The sequence below is a fragment of the Botryllus schlosseri genome, chromosome 7, assembly GCF_051294905.1.
Source record: "Botryllus schlosseri isolate E-star chromosome 7, Bs_hap1, whole genome shotgun sequence".
Classification (NCBI taxonomy): Eukaryota; Metazoa; Chordata; class Ascidiacea; order Stolidobranchia; family Styelidae; genus Botryllus; species Botryllus schlosseri.
This window is the reverse complement of record NC_137242.1, coordinates 17120489-17140339: the sequence shown is the minus strand read 5'-3', so window position 1 is coordinate 17140339 and position 19851 is coordinate 17120489. Positions and strand designations below refer to the sequence as shown.

The 19851-nt window shown below is 40.2% G+C and overlaps 1 protein-coding gene across 1 annotated transcript; it reads right to left on the bottom strand.

Annotated features, from left to right (window-relative positions):
• Positions 1-861: 861 nt before the first annotated feature.
• LOC145442810 (uncharacterized) lies at positions 862-19227 on the bottom strand. The gene is made up of 9 exons (XM_080320822.1): positions 18894-19227; positions 14098-14234; positions 11648-11714; positions 9773-9914; positions 9601-9710; positions 7158-7500; positions 7025-7095; positions 4117-4272; positions 862-2955 (listed from the first exon to the last, which is right to left on the bottom strand). The coding sequence occupies exons 1-9, from the start codon at positions 19151-19153 to the stop codon at positions 2484-2486; spliced, it is 1758 nt and encodes a 585-aa protein (XP_080176948.1). The 5' UTR covers positions 19154-19227; the 3' UTR covers positions 862-2483.
• Positions 19228-19851: the final 624 nt, after the last annotated feature.

Sequence of the window (19851 nt, the reverse complement as noted above, 5' to 3'; positions counted from 1 at the left end):
GTTTCGTTTGATATTATCAACCCATGAAATCGTTAGGTTTTTTCTTCTTATTGTTTGTTGGCACTGATTATACGTGGATGCTGCACATTTTGTGGTGTCTTTTGACAAACTAGCCCAAATAAAGCGTTTTTGTGACTAATTCGAGGCTGAAACTATCTATTGAGAGGACGATGCCAAAACTGCAGAAATAAAAATCGAAAAATGCCAAAAATAAGTTATTTTTGGCAGTTTTGGCATATGCCAAAAATAACACAGCCTGGGTATGACTATATAGGCCTACCCGTGGTACACGAAACCAGAACGCACCTCAGCTCAGACCACGGTATAAATCAAACACAGCATTCTAATCGAAATGATGATTCTACGTATGGCATATTAGCTCTTAGTTGGGTTCTGTTTTCGTGTACCATCTCACTTCTTTGGTGTGGATACACACTCTTTCAGCTGCTTAGAGTGTAGTTACTACAATATTTGCGATACAACAAACCTGATATGCTCTGAATCTCGGTTATCCTAAAAACGTTCGGTTACTGGAGCAGTGTTGGAATCAAATCACTACCTTCGAGTCCCGAGTCATTTCGAGTCATTGCACATTTAGACTCGAGTCAAGTCAAGTCAAGTCAAGTCACGAGTCAAGTCACAATTCAAGTCAAGTTGCTTTTCGAAGTATGAGACATGATTACGTCATTGCATTTTGCTGGCTGTCTGAAATACAGACTGAGTGGTCATTGATTCTGAACCTACGTACGACTATACCGTTAAATAGCCTATACATGTAAGAAGGCCCTGCATCGCTCACATAGAACTGGTGAACTACGTAAGTAATTGCATAGCGTCAGTTTATAGTTACCAGCCAACATAGAGAATACCCATCATTTATAAATTGATATGATACATTTCGAGCCAGCGCCAAAGGCCGAGGACTACATAAACTATAATCGAATTCAATTTCAATAAAACAAGAGGTTTGGTTAAGGTAAGAACAGAGAACAAAAATTGACATGTTGCTATTATATTACAACTAGTTACGACAGCGTAAGCTGTAAGCTTAGGTCACTTCGTTTGCGGCCAATTTATATGAGAGAGAACAATGGCGGCTCAGTAAAATGCACGATCATTGAATAAATAACAATGGTCAACAAAATGAAAAAATGTTTTTTAGGCAGAACATCTGAGAGCCGTTTGAGGTTTCTGATTGCGAATATCATCACATTAGTTTTCTCGGATTGGCTCTCTGTCAGAAGATATTTATAGCCCTAAAAAGCTCAAAATTACTGTATTTACTAATAAATATTTCACTTGGTAGGAAGGAAATCGTAGTTTTTTCTAATTTTATACTGCGCATAAATAGCTAATTGACTTTGAAGAACCCTCATGTCATTCTCAGCTATTCTATCAATATTAGCATGACATGATGCGAAATATTTGTTTGTCAAGACTAAAAATTGTACTTTTGCACAACGTAAATTCATATTCTCATGTATTAATTGGTCATTCTACCAATAGCAAAGAGGAGTATAAAACTTTAAAAAATGTCCTTGAAAGGCTTAACTACAATACTCATATGCGTCTCATTTTTTGACTGGTAAATGGATAATTTTCCACTCAGTCAACAAAGTGGGTATACCTAGTAACACTATCAAATGAGAACCTTATATCTGGTATCTGCTATGTGGTATATTCGAATACCGATGAAAGATTCCAATTTCAGATTAGGAAGGAGTTCACTGCATGTAATTCCTCCTAACATATGGTAAATAAAACTTTTTAGTTGATCGCAAAGCACCCAACTACAAACAGTTGGTTCGAAAATTCGTATCTGCATATCGAGAACTCGAGCACAAACATCAGGATAAAAGTTCACTGTCGGTTCAGTCATCTTGATATATTTCCCGATCATCTTGTTGATTACAAGGGGAGAGGTTCTTCCAAGACATTAGAATACCAAAAGAAAGATATCAGGGCAGATGAGATGAACAATTGAACAATGAACATATTATGTCAGACCATTGCCGGAACCTTTCGAGAAACTGCACTAAATACCTTACAGGCAAAAACCGCACAAAAACAATTATGATTCAAAATATAACTATAATATTGTATTCCAACTGATTATTTCAAATTTAAAATAGGTGGTTGACGTAAAACAGATTGAATTAATGCCACGTTCTTTGAGTATCTAGGTAAATACTTATATGCATGACTGGAGTTTATTTATGTATTCATCATATAATCGTACCACATATATTTATCACTATTGACAATAAGATGGGAATAATATGCCAAAATAAATATTAATCGAACAACCCTCTTTTATCATCAAAAGAACCATATAGGTTCTCGGCTCCTGGTATAAAGCGTCGGTTTCTAACAAAATATAAAGCAGTTCACGGGCCTGTCTGGCCTAGCACATGTCGTATGCGGGTCGTACAGTTGGTCTGTGCAGAGGTTCTTAGCAGAAAATTGCTCGCTCACGATGGCGATTATTTCAGCTCGCTTGAATCTTTATTTTCGACCCCCGAGTCAGACACTGAACTAGCAATTTGGTCATCCTCCGAACAAAGGTTTCCAATCGCTTCCGGAATCACTTCCTTTACTTTAGCTAGTGTTGTGGTTTTCAGAACGCTGTCATCCATGCCACTCTTTGCATGGAAGGATTCTTCTGCCTTTTCCGGACTCAGCTCCGGGTTGTTGTTGGTCTTAACCGACAAATCAGGGTTCACTCCGAAAAATAGATCCCCGTCTTCTTCTAGTATTGTTGGAGAATGGCACTGTGACATGTCCCAGTTTGTTTGCTGCGTCGAAACGCTGCCGCAATTAGCGTAGGAAGAGTCTGATGTGGAAGACGTGACTGATGGCATGTGCCGCAGTCTGCCGTGATGTGCAACCTCGTGCCTTCCTATGGAGGTCTCGCGCAAGATGTTTGTACCTGGCTGTATGGCGTTGATCTTCATCCTGAAATAGTTTTGGTTAATACCGACCCGGCGACCAACACTATAAACGAGACTTTCCAAAAATGTTGCCTGTTAACCGTTCGCATGGACATTTCACCTTCTCATAAAAGATACAGGATGCTGTATGAAAAATGCAACAACCACACGAATGAAGGTAAAAAATATATATCCAATAGGTAAAGCATGTAATGGACTGGGTGTACTTGTTTTGCTGCAATCATTGAGAACAATCTCAAATACTGTTCTAAGCGAAAATCCCTTATTTTTCCGATTCCCACCCTGCCGCAGGGTATAAATAAAAGCATCAGCGTTTTTCGGTACCAAATCCTTCAATCACATCAATTCTAGTCGTGTGAAAATGAGCCAAATACATGTTTTTATGTGGATATATATCAAGGGAGTTGTGAGTGTACCAGCTAAAGAAGGTAGTACATCTAATCAGACCCCACTACACCATTCGGAAATATCTCGGAAAGGATAAATGAGTCGTTTTCATATTTTGGAATGGGTGTATATACGAGATTTGGCATCAGAGAGTGCTGATGACCTGATTTGCACCCTATACGCTGTAGCAAGGGCACTCAACTGGCGGATCGCGGTCCTAATGTGGACCTTTGCTTGTTGGATCCTTATCTGTCCCACATCAAAATCAAACTCCTTATCATTGATCTGAATCTCGTGGAAGTGCCAACATTTGATTCAGTAATTAGACACTGAAATAAGAGCTTTAAGTTCAACCGGAAAGGTTGTAGAGCACTGCCGGATAGAATTTGTGTGACTAATGATGTTTCGTGGGAGTTGTGACGGTGACGGCCATACGAATATTACATATTTTTGTAGCTGGACATTTTCTGAAGATAGTTGAGCACGGGGTTGTAACCAAGTAAAAAGATGACAAGTCACAAGTCAATATGACTTTTATAGTTTCTGACTCGAGTCAAGTCGAGTCATTTTCAATTCACCACGGAGTCAAGTCAGAGAGCAACGTGTCGAGTACGAGTCATAGTGTAAAGATTTTAGTCCGAGTCCAAGTGACAGTGTTGACTGTTCAATATCGAGTTAAGTCAGGTTCAACTCGCTTCCGTGAAACTGTTGGGTGATGTTGAAGGCGTATTCCACGCCCACGCATTTAGAGGGAACACGTTGTTATGCCGTAACTCACAATTTGTTGACCATGCTCAGTTCAGCTTTAGTTTTTCCACTTCGCTCCCCTTTTTTCTGCGCGGCGACGCTTTTGATTTTCTTCCACTGCTGCCTCCTGCGACCCCGCCTCGTGTTCGTCACCAGCTCTTTCAATGCTTTCCGAAAGTTTCGATTCCTAAACAATTTCTATGGATCATATGGATCATCACTAGGGCGATTTTTTTGAAATGTCAAAAAAAAATCAAAATTAGGTCAAAATTGTAGCGCTAGGTCAAAAAATGTCAAAGTTGTTTAAAAAGTTGAAACTTTTTCGCAACCGGCATTTCGTTTGTATCGTAGATTTTGCACTGTTGGTGAGCTTATCATTTGATATTTTACATCTTGTAACATATACTTTATAGGCCTACCGTTGTAGACGGCCCATTGTCTGCTCATTGTGAATCATAAACAGTCAAATGAAACGAATAGGTTGACATGGTTTTATGCTAACGTACCGTATTTCCCAACTGAAGCAAGACTTCGTGTGCATTGCATGGTTCTTATATCAAGTAGCGCATGATGCAAAATTTTGATGTAGACACCATTGCCAAAATGAAGTAACACGGTTTGTCACCAGCAGTGTACGCACAACTTCAGTGTTGTCAGCCAACAACAGCTGCTGATGAATGTCCTTTATCCATTATTGGCAAGCTTTTTAGTAAGGACCAGACAATTTCCGTAGGAAAGTATCTTTCGTTGTACTGCAAATCTTTTCAATTATTTCTACCAAAATTCGTAATGAAACTACTGGAATTCTTCGCCAGATTTCGTTAAAATAAAGTTTTTCATGAAAAATTTGTCAGTGTTTGAGGCAAAAACGTTTTTTCTACAGGTCAAACTACTTCGTACGGAAAGACAGTTCCAGAAACGAAGATAGGTAATACAATTCTAACATTATGTGGGAAAACACCTAATCTTCATATGTTACGTCAAATCTGGTCAAAATTGAAATTTGTATGGTAGAAAATGTCAAAATTTTGATTTTTTAGGTCAAAATCTTCCTTTTTTAAGGTCACAAAAAATCGCCCTGATCATCACATTGTCAGAAACGGCGTCCGAGTATCTTCTGCGGAAGTCGCCACTAATTTAATACGTCTAATCTAAGTCTCCAGCTTCATCATGGAAACGGGTTCCGACATTTTTCGAATGGCGGGTCAGTCACAAAAATATGAATATGATTATAGGGGCAATAATATGCTTGGTGATGTGGTGACTAAATCATTCTAGCTGCGTGCCAATTAGTGTGACTGCAGCCCGGTATTGGAATAAATTCTAGACTCTATGTCGTAAGTGATATATAAGGATGAAAGTATTGATTTGAATTGTTACCGGCAATGTGCTCATTCTGATTGTGCGGAAGGTACCAATTTGACTTTGTCATTCATTCTTATTTTTGTATGCCCTCATAATAAATTTCACTCGAATACCTAACTGGATTAAGCATTAAGACCCAACAAAACCCCAATACTGTGTGTAATATCTGTCGAAGTACGATAGCGTTCGGTGCTATTTCAACTTATTGAAACTACACTTAGCTGTACTGACACCTAAAGACGACATCTCATCACTACATCCGTAGCAGAAATACTTATGCTTAAACTCGTATTATTTTCTGGCGTCTCTTATCAATAGCTATCGACACTTTAAAACCGCGGAGAGCAACTTTCCCGATGGTCCAGATGAGAAGCACAATGGACGTCGGCGGGCCGAGACAAAATTTAAACTACGTGTATATTCTGCTGCACATTTATTTTATTTATGAATTGAAAGAAGGGAATTGTATTGCTAACACAAGCTACTAAAGGTGAATGTGATAATATTAGGTAATCGGAAGCTTTGAGTTAATTTACAAATAATAATTATTGAGTGTCATTGTTCAAAATAATGGTAAACAATAAACATTTGACACTTTTAACTCTTTTTAATCACGTTAACCCCCGAGGCACTTTTGGGTATTGGAAAACTGGTCTTGGTCGCTACACCCCGAGCTTTGTGTAGAATAGTTGCTGTTTTGCAATTTTCGCTAGCAGGACTTTTTAAAATTGTGTCAGTCTCCGCCGAGTGTCTGTATTTCACTGGGTGTTTTTCCATAATGCGGACTCAAATCATATTCGAACAAGCCATTTGGGGTACAGAACTTCAGAATAACGCGAAACAATAACGACTCTCATCAGTAGCGACACTACAGACTTAGAAGACATCAGTTAACAAATGTTTGGTGCTTCAAATCGTCTTGAAATAAAAGCGGCCAGGCTTCACCTTTCTTTTTTCGACGCACCGTTCCATCCGTCATGGGCGACGATAACCTCTAATCACGTGCACTAATTGACTGATGGACTAAATTAGAGATATGGAAAGATATGGCGTAGCAACTTGAAAAACAGACCGTGTAATTCCTAATGTGACAATGGCAACAAACAAGGTTGGAAATATACCATGGAAACTGTGACTTTGATAATTACGGCATGCTTCGCTATATTGGCTTTGTTTAAAATCTGGATTAGGCGTGAAACGAAGGCCTATGTTGGGTTCCTAACAAATAAACACATTTTCTGTTCAGTTTATACAGTCTATGGTTGAGTGCACGCAATATCATTCCAAAGCTTGTTTTATATTGGAAATTTCAAGCTACTTTTTCGCGGTCCGTGCAATGCCCAACTCTTCTCTAAACAGTCCGAAAGCGATCCAAACAGATTCAGAAGTGAAACCAATATAGCGCAGTATCAATTGACGACCATGAAATTAGTGTGCTGGCAACTCTTGATAGGAGGAACCCGAACAGAATTCCAGTTTTAATATATATAGTTTTGCAATGGATGTGGTGATGAAAGCAATCTTCAAGTTCTATACTACGAAGCATCCATTTTAAACACAATATTGAACCTTACCTCCAGCTATATATTATGAAGTTCCACGCACTATTGCTGACTAGCAATAAGATTAGAGCACTGGAGATTTTCTGAAAAAACAGTGCAGTCTGTTTGTTGTCGTCAACGGTAGCGAATATACATTTGATCCTACCCCATATAATTTCGTTTCCTCGCCGTCACTATCGTCCATACCGCTGTAGACAGACACAGCAATCATTGCTGGCATACCCGTTAACGTAAATACGAGCACCATTACTAAGATTGTAATAGTCGCCTTCACTTCGTTGCTACGTCTAGGACTGGGAGTCGTGTTTTTCGACTTTGACACTCGTCGCTTCATTTTCCCAGTTTTGTTGATCAACATTACCCCAGTCGCCAGATTCAGGCCGAGTAAAGCGAAATACGGCAACCCCAATGCGATAAACGCGTATAATAATCCAGTTTGGAAATTGAAAGTCCGTAAAGTGTATATCATTGCCGGTGTGGATCCGTAGCTGCAAAAGAAGCAATCAAATCAATAAAGGTGTACTAGTACGACGAAGCTTCGACTCCGGCCCGAAAGCTGCGATATCGTTGTTCGCTGAAAGATTCTATCCGATTGGTATGGTTATCGGAGTAAGAATTGCATTGAATCAATTCCACGAAGGAACATTTTTCATGCACAAAATCCCGTCGATATACTTGTCATGCGTTCGAAATAAAAGATCAATTTTGCCCCCACGCGCATGCTGAGAAGGTACCAATACAAGGATGAAAATCCCGTATAGTCCCTGGAGGGGCTGTGAAGCCATGTTGGACAACGAAACACTTTTGGTCACTGACTATAACGGCAGTATGTAACAACTAGTAACGCAAACAAACTCGTACAATTGTGCCAGCTGGATATTAGCGACTCAGCGTGCGACCACGATTGTCTGGAGATGTCTGTCGAGGCTATGTTTGAACTCGAGTTCCAGTTCAAAACACGTTAGCGCTTTAACGACTCAGATTGCGTGTTGATATGTAGTATAGTAGCCTTTGTAATTTGCTACGCGCAGTACGTCCAAGTCATCAGCACAAGCCAGGTAGCCGGTGGACACTATATAAAAATGCTACTATCTTCCGGTTCCAATACTTCGATCTTTGAGCTTTGAGCTTTGCAGTTCACCTATGTTAGGGTTGCCATACGTCCGGAATTTCCCGGACATGTCCGGAATTTCACTGAAAAGTCTGCGTCCGAGAGGAATTTCTAAAATATGCCTAAATGTCCGGAATTTTGAAGGCTTGAAGTAGGCTCAAAAGTTTTTCGTAAATCAACAGAAACAACATTATTTTCAAACAGATTTATGCTATTCGAAATTCTTCTTCGCGCTGCGCGCCAGTTAATGCAACGTATATTGATATCAGTAAGGGCACCAGGCATCACCCTCGCCAAAGAATGCAATCAAAAATAAATATAAATAACCATCATTTACTGAAATAAGTCCAATTGTAATCGCAATTATAAGCTGACGGTATATTCCTAGAGTTGATTAAGGCCGATTTAATGCTTCAGTCACAGACAGTGGTTCGAAATATTGGGGTCGTTTGCCTTTATCTGGGGATCGCGAAGGTGTTGGACGTAATCAGCTTTTTAGGCCGTGAGTAAGTTTGGGCAAGCTGAAATTTTTGAGTAATCAGCTTATTCAAGTTTTGAGCTGATGGGTCACGGAACATTTTCAAGTTGGAAATGAGGTCGCGACCCTAAAATGGTCGAAATCGCCAGATGTGCAACCTGCTAGTGCATTTTATAGTAGCCTAATATACGGAAGAATCAATATGATTGACAGAATTCATTCATAAAATTTAACAGCCAATTGCATATGGTTAGTGCCCCAAAAGTTACATCGATTACCCTATGGTGGGCCCAAGATCACTGCTTTTTTGGGACGGAATGGGGAAGAAAAAATGTTGTTTCGGACCTGATTATTACACACAATCTGATAGCCGAACCGACCTAACAGTATCGCAGGGCTGTCAAACACAATCCCGACAGGCCAGACACAGCCCGTCAGACGATTCCATCCGGTCCGTGGATAAATCTATTGCGGACCCTAGCAAGTAGCAATCACAAGAGGTCCCATTACAGATGGCCATATTCATGACATATATTCCACTCCATTTCTGTAGACAGTCGATTGGCAATGCTTTGCTAGTGTGACGTCATATCAACGGACAATGTGTTATACTTCATTTTCAAATCCGCTAGTGGGCGCTAAAGAGTATCCGGAATTTGCTTCACCATAATATGGCAACCCAAACCTATGTGGGTAATGCAGTTCTCAAATCTACACCTGTACTAGTAAGAATATGAGTTTATGAGCCACTGACGTGGTCAAATTAGTCGTCTCCCGAAGTTGGCAGTATACTTTCACTGACCAAGAGGGCGCACGGCGCATAGTTAAGTATGCAGTCAAAGTTTATTAAAGCCTTTTTTCTGGATTAGGTTAGTATAGACAAGCATATATTACGCGCTGGCGGCAGAAAGTTTAAGACAATGTGCCAAGAAAAAGTATAATGAATTCCTGGATTCCATAATTCCTTAGTTCAACAGCTAGATATAATCATCCACTCACCCGAAATGATCCGGACCCAATGCAACCGGTAAAACGACAGACAGCAGGATACACAATGTCCAGGCCATGGCAATTAACAGAGCGGCGAATTTGTTTTTGATCGCCCTGCCCTAGAACGCATGTTCTGACGATCAGCCAAACAACGCTCTTATTACGCGATGGTTCCACTCACCTGGTTGTATTTTATTGGGAATTTTACGGCGACAAATCTGTCGACACTGAGAAGAACAAGATGAAGAATCGATGCCATGATCGACAAAACACCGATGATACTTAGAGCCATCCCCGTGATCCCATGTTCCGCTTCGTACACTCTTAAAAATAATGGTGGCAGGACTTCAGTTACTTCTTCAGCTACCTTGATTTGAATATTGCTGCGTTTGTTCTGAAGTCCGACGCAATGCCGGTAACAACCACATTTAAGTATAGGTGTACGCGGGAATTTCAATTACACGACAACTCTCGCAAGGGAAAATTAAATCGTGTTGTATACTCGACTTTACCATATATACAGTGACGTAGCAGTCATTTGGCACCTATGGATCTGCGCCATGGGCTGCAAGGGGGCGGCAAAATGTTAGGTGATGAACTTTTTTTAGTCAACATTACAGAAGTACTGCAACATGATTTCCAGTATATATAATTGTATACATTGAAACTGTTTAAAAATTTGGGAGGCATTTCCAACGAAAGCCAGGGGCCGCATCATATGCTCCTTTGCCACTGCATATATATAGCGTCATTACTCACTTGAATAGGATTGACGGTTCTATTTCATTTAGTCAATAGTGTGCTTCTGCTATAGCTATATCATTGCTCGGGGTTAACGTCGGGTGCTCTTTATTGAGTGAGTTTGAGTAAGTAAGCATGCGTGCGTCGTATGCAAGGCAGAAGAATATAAATTGAGGTAGTTTGAAAATTTTAAGGTAATATTATCACTTCTATAAAAGGTCCTTAGCACTGACAGCTTGTCCCTCTCAATTGCGATGGTCGCGGTCGAACCGACAGTGGGTAAGGTATATTCTGCTTCTAAATGACCTAATTTTAGAAAGGCAATATAGCCATTCAAAGTGGGGTTAATTGCCTAATTTATCTGACCATGATCAGATAATGATATTACAGATCTCGGGTCTGACATTATTGAGGGCTTAATTACCAGTCGTCGCAACGTCTGAAGAGGTGTATACTGTGTTTTTCCATGGGTCCCTGAATTGATATTCGAGTAGGCTATATATGCCCCAGGTTACAGTTATTCCGTGCCTTCCTTGCCTTGCGGTTGTATATTAAATTGCTTTGAAATTACTTCACGGTGGCTAGATAATGAACACTTTCATTGAGATCGATATCACGAATGCCGTTGGAACACTGATGAGCGTGAAGTGTGTATTTCAATCGGTGGTTACTACAGAAGTCAGAAGGTATTCCGAGATTTTAACAATAATGATAGACATCATTTACTGTAGAATTACTGTTGATGTTGTTGTAGGGTAGACTGATGTAAAGTTGATATCATTACGCAGAGAAAAAATTAATTCTACCAACACGTCATATTTTCTTCGGCAGCTCAATTTGGCTTAATTGGACTATCAAAACTCCTTCCTTTTTATATGTAGGCCTATACGTCCAATAATTACAGGAGAGTACAACTATTTCAGTCAGTTTGGCAAGACATCAATCACCCAAACCTTACCCGCAGTGCGCCTTCCATATTTTGCAGTGTATCCCCACATTACCTTATGCTTAAGGACTGTCATTCGCGTTATCTACTATACTGCTCACATTAGGCCTACTCGCTGTTGTTGTTGTTGTTGTTGTTGTTTGAGGTATTCACGGTGTTTGTAGGCTACTATGGTCATTGGTCATTGACACCAGACCTATTTTCTTCATTCTTATTCCGTAGCTGCCGACTTACAGCACGGCCCACATCTAGGATTTTATAAGACACCGCTTACTCGCTGTTTTCCTCCGCGTTTATTATTATGTTATCTTTAGGCATCTGAGCAATCCACCCTAGTCTGGCAATGAGCCATTTGCGTTGCTCTTATACCTGTAGCAAACGGTGTCTGGTATAATCTTGCTCCCGTCCCTTCCGATTAGGTAATGCGTACTGTTCACTGTGAGAAAAGAATAAACTCAATGTTAACATACGATATCATCGCGTTTATACTTGACAGTTTGTTTTATTTTCTACAATTTACCTTAGGCCAAAATAGCATGCTAGAGGTGTTGATGAAACACTAAACTCGCTAACCTTGGCTACTGTTGGGCTTACGCCTAGGAAATGCACGTTTCCGCATCATTTTTTTTAACCAGAGGTGTCAGTATAGCCTACTGTGATTAATGTCGCACGTAATATTAACTACATAATTAGTGTACTACTGCACAGTGTACACACTGTACGGTTCTGGTTATCGTGGGTGGTCATGGTCAGTGGTCAGTGGTCAGTCATGTTGCCCGAATACTAAAGTGTCTACTTGGAATTGAACTCGTTTTCAAAATCACTGACCACACTGACTCTGTAATTTATAATTTGATAAAGAGGCCTGCTTCGAAACCTATTTTCACTCCGTGCTGAGAGTTGTTGCCTCATGAATATAAAGAGCGAATCACACGAATGAGCTTCTTTTTTAAAGGCACTTTGCGAAAATGAAAAGTAGCAAAGACTGAATGAGTTTCCCTGCAGACCTTGTTATTATTACCTGGCTGACATTAGAACTTTGAACCGATACCCATAGTATACAGCCAATAAAATGGATCATTTTGCGATAAGGCAAAATTTCTGCGGATAACAAAATGAGGCTCATTCCACATATTAGCCCAACCCAACCCAATTGAAAACATGGACTAACTCCCTTAACGTGCCTTTTGCCGGTATCCAATCAAAAGCACCAACATTGCTTTTAAACGTTCACACAGCAGAGAAAGCCTTATGGGAATATCAAATTAAAAATCGAATAAACATTCGTTAATGAGAACAAGAAAATGTTTTGGTTTACTGAGAATCCCACCCCCCGTGACAGCATAGCCTGTAATCAGCCTTCATCATTACTGTCAGTGTCAGCCCTTGGAATGGCGTTATACTTCCGCATAATGGTTCACTGCAATGAAGGGATAAATCCTCATTTTATAGTAGCCTAGTAAGAAGGTATAGGGTAGGTGAGTAGGTGGTTGGAGCAATGCAGTCATTGGACATGGCGATAAATGGCCGAAGGATCTGATCGATACCGATATTTCTATTAAAGCAGATCAGTTAGGCTCCACTTGTAATGGCAGTCGGATATCCATTCGTGAATTTGAAATATATTTTAAACCCCTTTGAAACTAGGTACATTGTACCAATATGTATATGTATACACTCTCAACTTTTGCACTATAGAGGGGGTCACTTGGTACAACATAATCCTTGCATTAGAACGGCGGTTCTTAAACAGCGGTCCATGGAACCCTTGTGGAAACGATGTACCAAAGTAGGAGGTTATGAGATGCAATGCGGAGTTATACGCTATTTAAGGCTCACATTTATGCAATATTTCGCAAACCAACATAAACTCGAATATTTATGGGTTGTTCAACGTGAAAATTTTCTTTGCGCCTCGCTCGATTTCGGGTTAAGAGCTTTGCTGCTTTCAATTTGGCTACCATCCCTTCCGACGAAATAATAGTAGCCTAATAGTAGAAGATAAACATAAGTTATAGTAATTATTCCAGCGTTCTTCGCAATTATGAGAGAAGGGTGGCTTGATGTCTTTCGGAAGCTTTACGCTACTACTAAGGCACCGCTACCAACAGCTCTACCGATAAATCTGATCATGTGGTGTAAGGGTGTAACTGAGTAAAATATGTAAGAGGGCCTTCCAGTGTTATTGACAAAATATTGAATATAATTACCTTTGAAAATTTTCACGATTAGCGCGGTGAAGACAACGGAAGGCTATAGCATACCAATAGAAATAAAGAGATCTGTCTTGCGTTCGTCAATTGTCTAATACCGGACGATTTCCGCTACGAGAAGTGTGGGTGTGTTTGTAAACCTTATGTATAAAAAGAATATAGTGATCTTTGTATATATGTATGATAATTAGGTCTGTGGAGCGAGGCTCTCCATACAGGGACCCAGAACCAGCGTTTGCGGGATATCTTCGATAGGGGATATACTAGGAATTACAGACGTCCTCCTTAGAAGGATTTGTCCTCCTTTTTCAGGTTTTTGAAAATGTCCTCCGAGGATGCCTAAACGTCCTCCTTTTTGAGAATTCGTCCTCCTTTACAGCTTTTAGAGCTAAGATAGTGGATAGATCCGAGTGGAAATGGGCATAAATTTACAACTTTTCCGAATTTTACTCGACAATTTTAAGTCAGAAAGTTTTGAAAAAGTGTCCTCCTTTCTCGATTCCAAAATATGGTAACCCTAGGATATACGTGAAACATTTCATGACGGCTCAAGGGGTACGAGCGCTACAAACGTTGAGAAACATTGCATTAGAATATTTCACTCACGTGCTTCTCGATCATAAGGTGACAACATAATGTTGAGCGTGTCGTAAGCTGATTTCGGCAAGATTATCCCAATCGACAAATCTGCTACAGCCAACGAGCATTTGAACATATTAAACGAGTTGTGGAAAATCTTTTTCCTGTAAAAAGAGATGTTGAAGTGTATGTTAGATGTCTTGCATTGAAACACGCCTTGTACAAGTACATTCTCTGTCTTCAACGGGTTGAAATAATAACTGCCAATTGTATTGTATTGTAACGAGTTATGGTAGCAAACACGCACTGTGTGCTCAAATATTATCTTATCTTGGTTCTCATGGGATATTCTGATTTTAACCTAATCAGTTGGTACTTATTCTTACCGCTAGCGACAGAACAGAAATATATCGAATTCGCTACAAGCACTGTTTGACGTTACTTTTGCATCCAATAACATAGACCAGTTCCTAAATCGCATCGTACTGATTAGCCAACCCCTATCAGATAATCCGAGTTAATTTAGCGAGTTAGTATTGTAGGTCACGAGCTTCACCAACCGGATATCGGATATTTCGATCGTGTTTACGTTCTGTAGTGACGAACTTCTAGCGGCTTCCAATACATTCAGTCATTCAATAGGTATCCTGCAAATTGCTTATGATCGTAAAAATCACACTGCACGGTAGAGGTGTCATCATCGCCACTCAAGTAGAAGTCGAAGTAGCGATTTACTAGTAAGTACAAAACTAAATATTCAAAGCCTAGATTTGTTTTGAAACTGAAAACTGTCGACTAGAAGTAAAGTAGTTTAATTTCATTACCCCTCAACAAAGTAGGCAAATCCACTTAAAGTACTTCAAAATCCATAAGTATTAAGTACTTCGTTACAGACCAACTTGTTGTACTGTGACTGGATGAAAGAAAGACAGTGAAGTACAATTACTACTGATTATTTACAACAGTCCGTTTTGCGGGCATTCAGCCATTTTAACTTCATGGTTTGTAGAATTGTTTATCTGCTGCGAGGCGATATAGTTATGATCTTGGATTTTTCGTCGTTCTCTGAAACACCTAGCTGCATCTGATTTCAACGCGTGTCTAGCTATATGAATCACTAGTAGAGCCTATATTGACTGGATATGAGTTGTAGCATTGATCCGACCTTGGAGAGTTATCAGTTACCCGGAATGTCAATCGCGCAGCCTGGAAATAATGTCTCATAGTCGATATCTCTGTTTTGTTTAGGGATGTTATGGATTATCCAACGAGCACTCATACGTGTTTGTTGACATTTAGGCGCGATGTGTATATTCTAGGTGAAATTCCACGACTCCTACAGATTACCACCCATGTACTGCGAGTGACGGCAGTGTATCATATTGCGTTGTAATAATGTAATCTCAATTGATGGTAACCATGTTAATAGTGCATTCTTATCTCTGGTTAAATATTACTGTTTATGCATGGTATTTAAGGAAGAATCATTTGAATTTTAGCAAAACTATATGCATCAAATAAATACACGTCTCGTGCTTACTCGGAACCACGATTGGAAACTGCTGAAGTCCTTTTCTGTATGGTCCTATACGACGAAATTATATTTTACTAGGGTGGTGAGAACGTGAGTTTCACGTTCGCGTTCTGTGTGTGAACCTCAGAAATTTAGAGGTTCACGTTCACAAAAGAGGCTTACGTTCTGCACTGCGAACCTTTTTCATATATTACAATTTTCACCTCATTATAAGATATTTGGTTAGGCGTTGTGGCATTTCAACTACGGGCCACTATATGCATGACGCATAAAAAAAGCATAAAAATCAACACTAAACGAGCCTGCACCTTGAAAATCTCAAAAATTTTACTTGCATTATTACACAAGTTCGCTCGAATATTTAGTGACTCTCTGCTGTGAGCTTGACCCGCCATCACACAACATCAAGAGCGAAATACACTACATGTAGGTAGTCAGCGAATGATGCTCACTTAACGAATTCATCAATAAGGTTGGTGTCGTTGTCTGATGTAAAAAAATCCATCAGGCGTAGGGGGCCAATCTTGATTTTATGTTTATTGTATCATAAAAAACGAAATCCGTGCGATTGGGGTGATGACTACTGCATAACTTGGTAATGGGGTATTATCGGTAATAACAAGTATGGAAACCCGTTTAACACTTCGCTCAATATCAACGTAGCAATACTCAGACGCCGAATACATTGCCCGGTCTGGCCTGGACCTTATATTTCCTTGAAAGTCGTCGTCGAAACTGTTGGCAAAGTGGCGGAAGATATTGACTTCATGGGATTATTATATTATTTGATTTCCCCAGTTGATACATTTGGCGACGTTCAAAACGTCAATATGTACTTCAGCATTGTGGCATTATGGGGGCCGGGTCGTCGCTAGGTATCGTGTACATTAATATAGGCTATCCTTTCACTAAAATGTAGATTTTGAATTAGCAATATGACGTCACGTGACGTCATGAGGTTCTCGTTCGCGTTCACACAGAACCTTTCAAAAAGGTTTTCATCTTTTCATCATGAGAGTATTATATATCTTTTTATATCCTTATACCTCTCGACCAGTTAGTAGGGCATATTTTATCAGAGTACCCGTGATGAGAGGATTGACCAGTAATGTTTCCAACCGGGAAGGAACGGCGTCTCTTATTTGGTCCCACATATAGGCTATTCTCGAGGGCCTTCATATTTTGTGCAGTGAATGACATACTGTCCAACTGTTTCAGGTACGCCTCATCTTTTCATCATTTTTTTACTATCTTTGAAATCGAAAGCGAAATTAACGCGAGGGCCGTGGTCTGCACACCTCTGCCGTGAGGGCTGTGGAGTCGGAGTCGGAGTTTGTGAACATACTCTAACTCCGAATATAACTGTTTTAAAATCGAACCATCTGTTCTCAAATTTTACTATAAAGAGCCGTTGGAGCTGCAGAAGTTATCAAATTTTACACATATGTGGATTTGCACGAACCTGATCTTTTGCTGAATTCGAAAAAATTGGTTGATTGACTTGGTAAAAATATTAGCTAAAATGTAATAAGCGTATAATTTTCTGAGTAGGTTTATAGGAATGGTGAAGTTGGAGTCGGAGTTCTGTGAAGAAAATATTAGGAGTCAGAGGTCGGAGTCAGAGGTCGGAGGTCAGAGGTCAGAGGTCGGAGTCAGTGTTGGGATCAAGTCACTACCTTCGAGTCACGAGTTATCTCAATTCATTGCAGCTTTTGACGCGAATCAAGTCAAGTCAATCGATTTTTGAAAGTGACTCGAGTCACGTCACTCGATTTTTGGAGGTAACTCGAGTCAAGTCAATTTAAGTCACGAGTCAAGTCACAATTCAAGTCAAGTTCATTTTTCACAGTACATCATTGCATTTAGATAGCTGTTTGAAAGTTGTCATTTATTTTGAATGGAGGGTCGGACATAGAGTCAAATAAACATGGGAAAAGGCGTTGAATCGCTCACGCATACGTGGACCGATATCCTCAGTCTCTAATTATCAGCCAAAATAGAGAATAGAATGATACGAAACCTCATAAAGTTGAACGAATTTACATGATGCAGTGCACTAGCCACCTACACATCCGTGAGATACAATTTAAGCCTGTGCCGATGGTCGACGATTAATATAAACTTATCAACTATATATTAAAACTCGATTTAAATCACATAGAAGGTTTGGTTATGGTGGGTAACGACCACAAGCATTATATAGAACAGAGATAGATACTTTTACATTAGATTATTTCACTACTAGTTTACGACAACGTAAGCTGTGAGCTCAGATCACTTTTTCGCGGTCAATTTATTTGTAATAGAACAACGGAGGACCAGTAGAACAAGCAATCATTGAGCGATTGCTCATATGCTCACTCTTACAGGTCCCACCAGCGGCGTATCGCATACAATCCAAATACATGCAAGATCGGCCATTTTTATTGACACCGTTACTTGATGACTTGAAATTGACTCGTAAATTTTGCTCCGAGTCATGAGTCAATCATCTTATCTTCCGGAACATGCATATAATTAATGATAGCGTTACCAGCCGTATCGAATGAGAATTGGTGTTGTTATTTGTGACATTGCAAATATGCACACAGCATTTTGGTACAGAATACAGAGCATCTTTCATGTGAAGGTTTGGAAGTAGCCTAGTAGCATACTGTTTGTTTGTGGTATTCATGGTGCTTGTCAACCGTAACTGCCGACTTGTAGCACGTCCCACTTCTAGGCTTTTTTAAGACACCGCTTGCGCGGATGAGATGGGGAGCAGGAGCCTAGATAGGCCTATACCTCCGACTCTTGGGTGAGAATTCGGGAGTCGACCTTGGTCGGACTCGAACCCACAACCCATTGGTGTTGTCGCTGTGGATTATACCACTTCATGGTGTTTTGGTAGCATCTATGCAGGGTTGTAACCAAGTCACAGGGCTCCGAGTCACAAGTCAATCTCACATTTTTAATTTTGACTCGAGTCAAGTCGACTCATATTCAATTCGCCACCGAGTCAAGTCCGAGTCCAAGTCATCGAGCAGAGGTTCGAGTCCGAGTCATGGTATTATGACTCGAGTCCGAGTCCAAGTCATTGTGTTGACTGCTCAGTTTCCAGATAAAGTCTTGTTGATCCTTTCAGGATTTCCGAACATACAGCTTGACCCACATTTGTTGCAGGCATTTGTGAGACACCGCTTACGCGGGTCGAATGGACATGATGAGCCTATGCAATAGATAAACCTCCAACAAGCTATACAGGCGTTGAAATTAATTCCACTCCTAGCGAATTGACTCGATTATCTACCTTGTAATAACGAGGATGATCCCGACGTTTCCCATTATTATGAAGACCGACAACAGTATGTGGATAATAACAAGAAACGCAACTGCGACGGTACTGCAGTTGGGGCAGTCTAGTGGTCTTGTATGTGTGGCCCGGTCGCATCCTCTCGTGTCACAAAACGGCAGGTAAAAGCAGAAGGATTGAACTCTCTTCACCGGTATTCCGCTGGACGAGTTGACGGTGGCAAATAACGTGCCATCCATATATGTTGTGTCATCCATATTATCTACTATATGCTTTATTTGCTGAAAAAAGAAATACGATTTCGCTACATAGGCTACCGTTTGTAAGAATGCGTAATAACTATACTGAGACCGTCGACGTGTTCGATGGGGGATTCTTGGCCAGATCATATACGTTCCACTGAGGGCAATATCATATCAATTAGTTACCAAACCTGTCATGCTCGTTGTAACTTGTTGACAATTATTTACAACCACGGGTGCAAACGGTAAGGTAGAGCACTGCGAACCTGCGATTTCATAGGGAACGACTTTGCGGAACCTGACCATCGATAATATATGGTTCCTGTTACCGCTTTCGCATCCTATACCTTTCACATTTATTTACGTAACTGAAAGCGTAGCTACGAAAACGCGATCAAAAGTTTTATATCGAATTATAATGGCAGCCGCGATAACGCGATAAAATGATTGAGCTATATCTAATTATGGTAGCGCGCGTGCGACTCAAAGTGTGCGGGACGATGCGGTGAGACTTGCTCTCTTATAATGGAGGTACAGGTCTCGTCGTCACGTGACCTAATTTGAGGTGTTTAGATATCCTGAGGTGTTTGGAATGATGCGTTTACGTTGCCCTCGTTGAGGAATCATTGGTGATCGTGTAGGTTGCGCTCTTTGAAAAAATCACCCTAAGTTACAGGCAAGTGGCATGCATTTACTTGAATTCCAACGCTTTA

Coding starts and splice junctions, on each gene's coding strand:
- LOC145442810 (XM_080320822.1), bottom strand. CDS start 19,153: ATGGATGACACAACATATATGGATGGCACGTTATTTGCCACCGTCAAC. Junction 14,235..18,893: donor ATCATCCTCGTTATTACAAG/GTAGATAATCGA, acceptor CTCTTTTTACAG/GAAAAAGATTTTCCACAACT. Junction 11,715..14,097: donor ACCTTATGATCGAGAAGCAC/GTGAGTGAAATA, acceptor CTTTTCTCACAG/TGAACAGTACGCATTACCTA.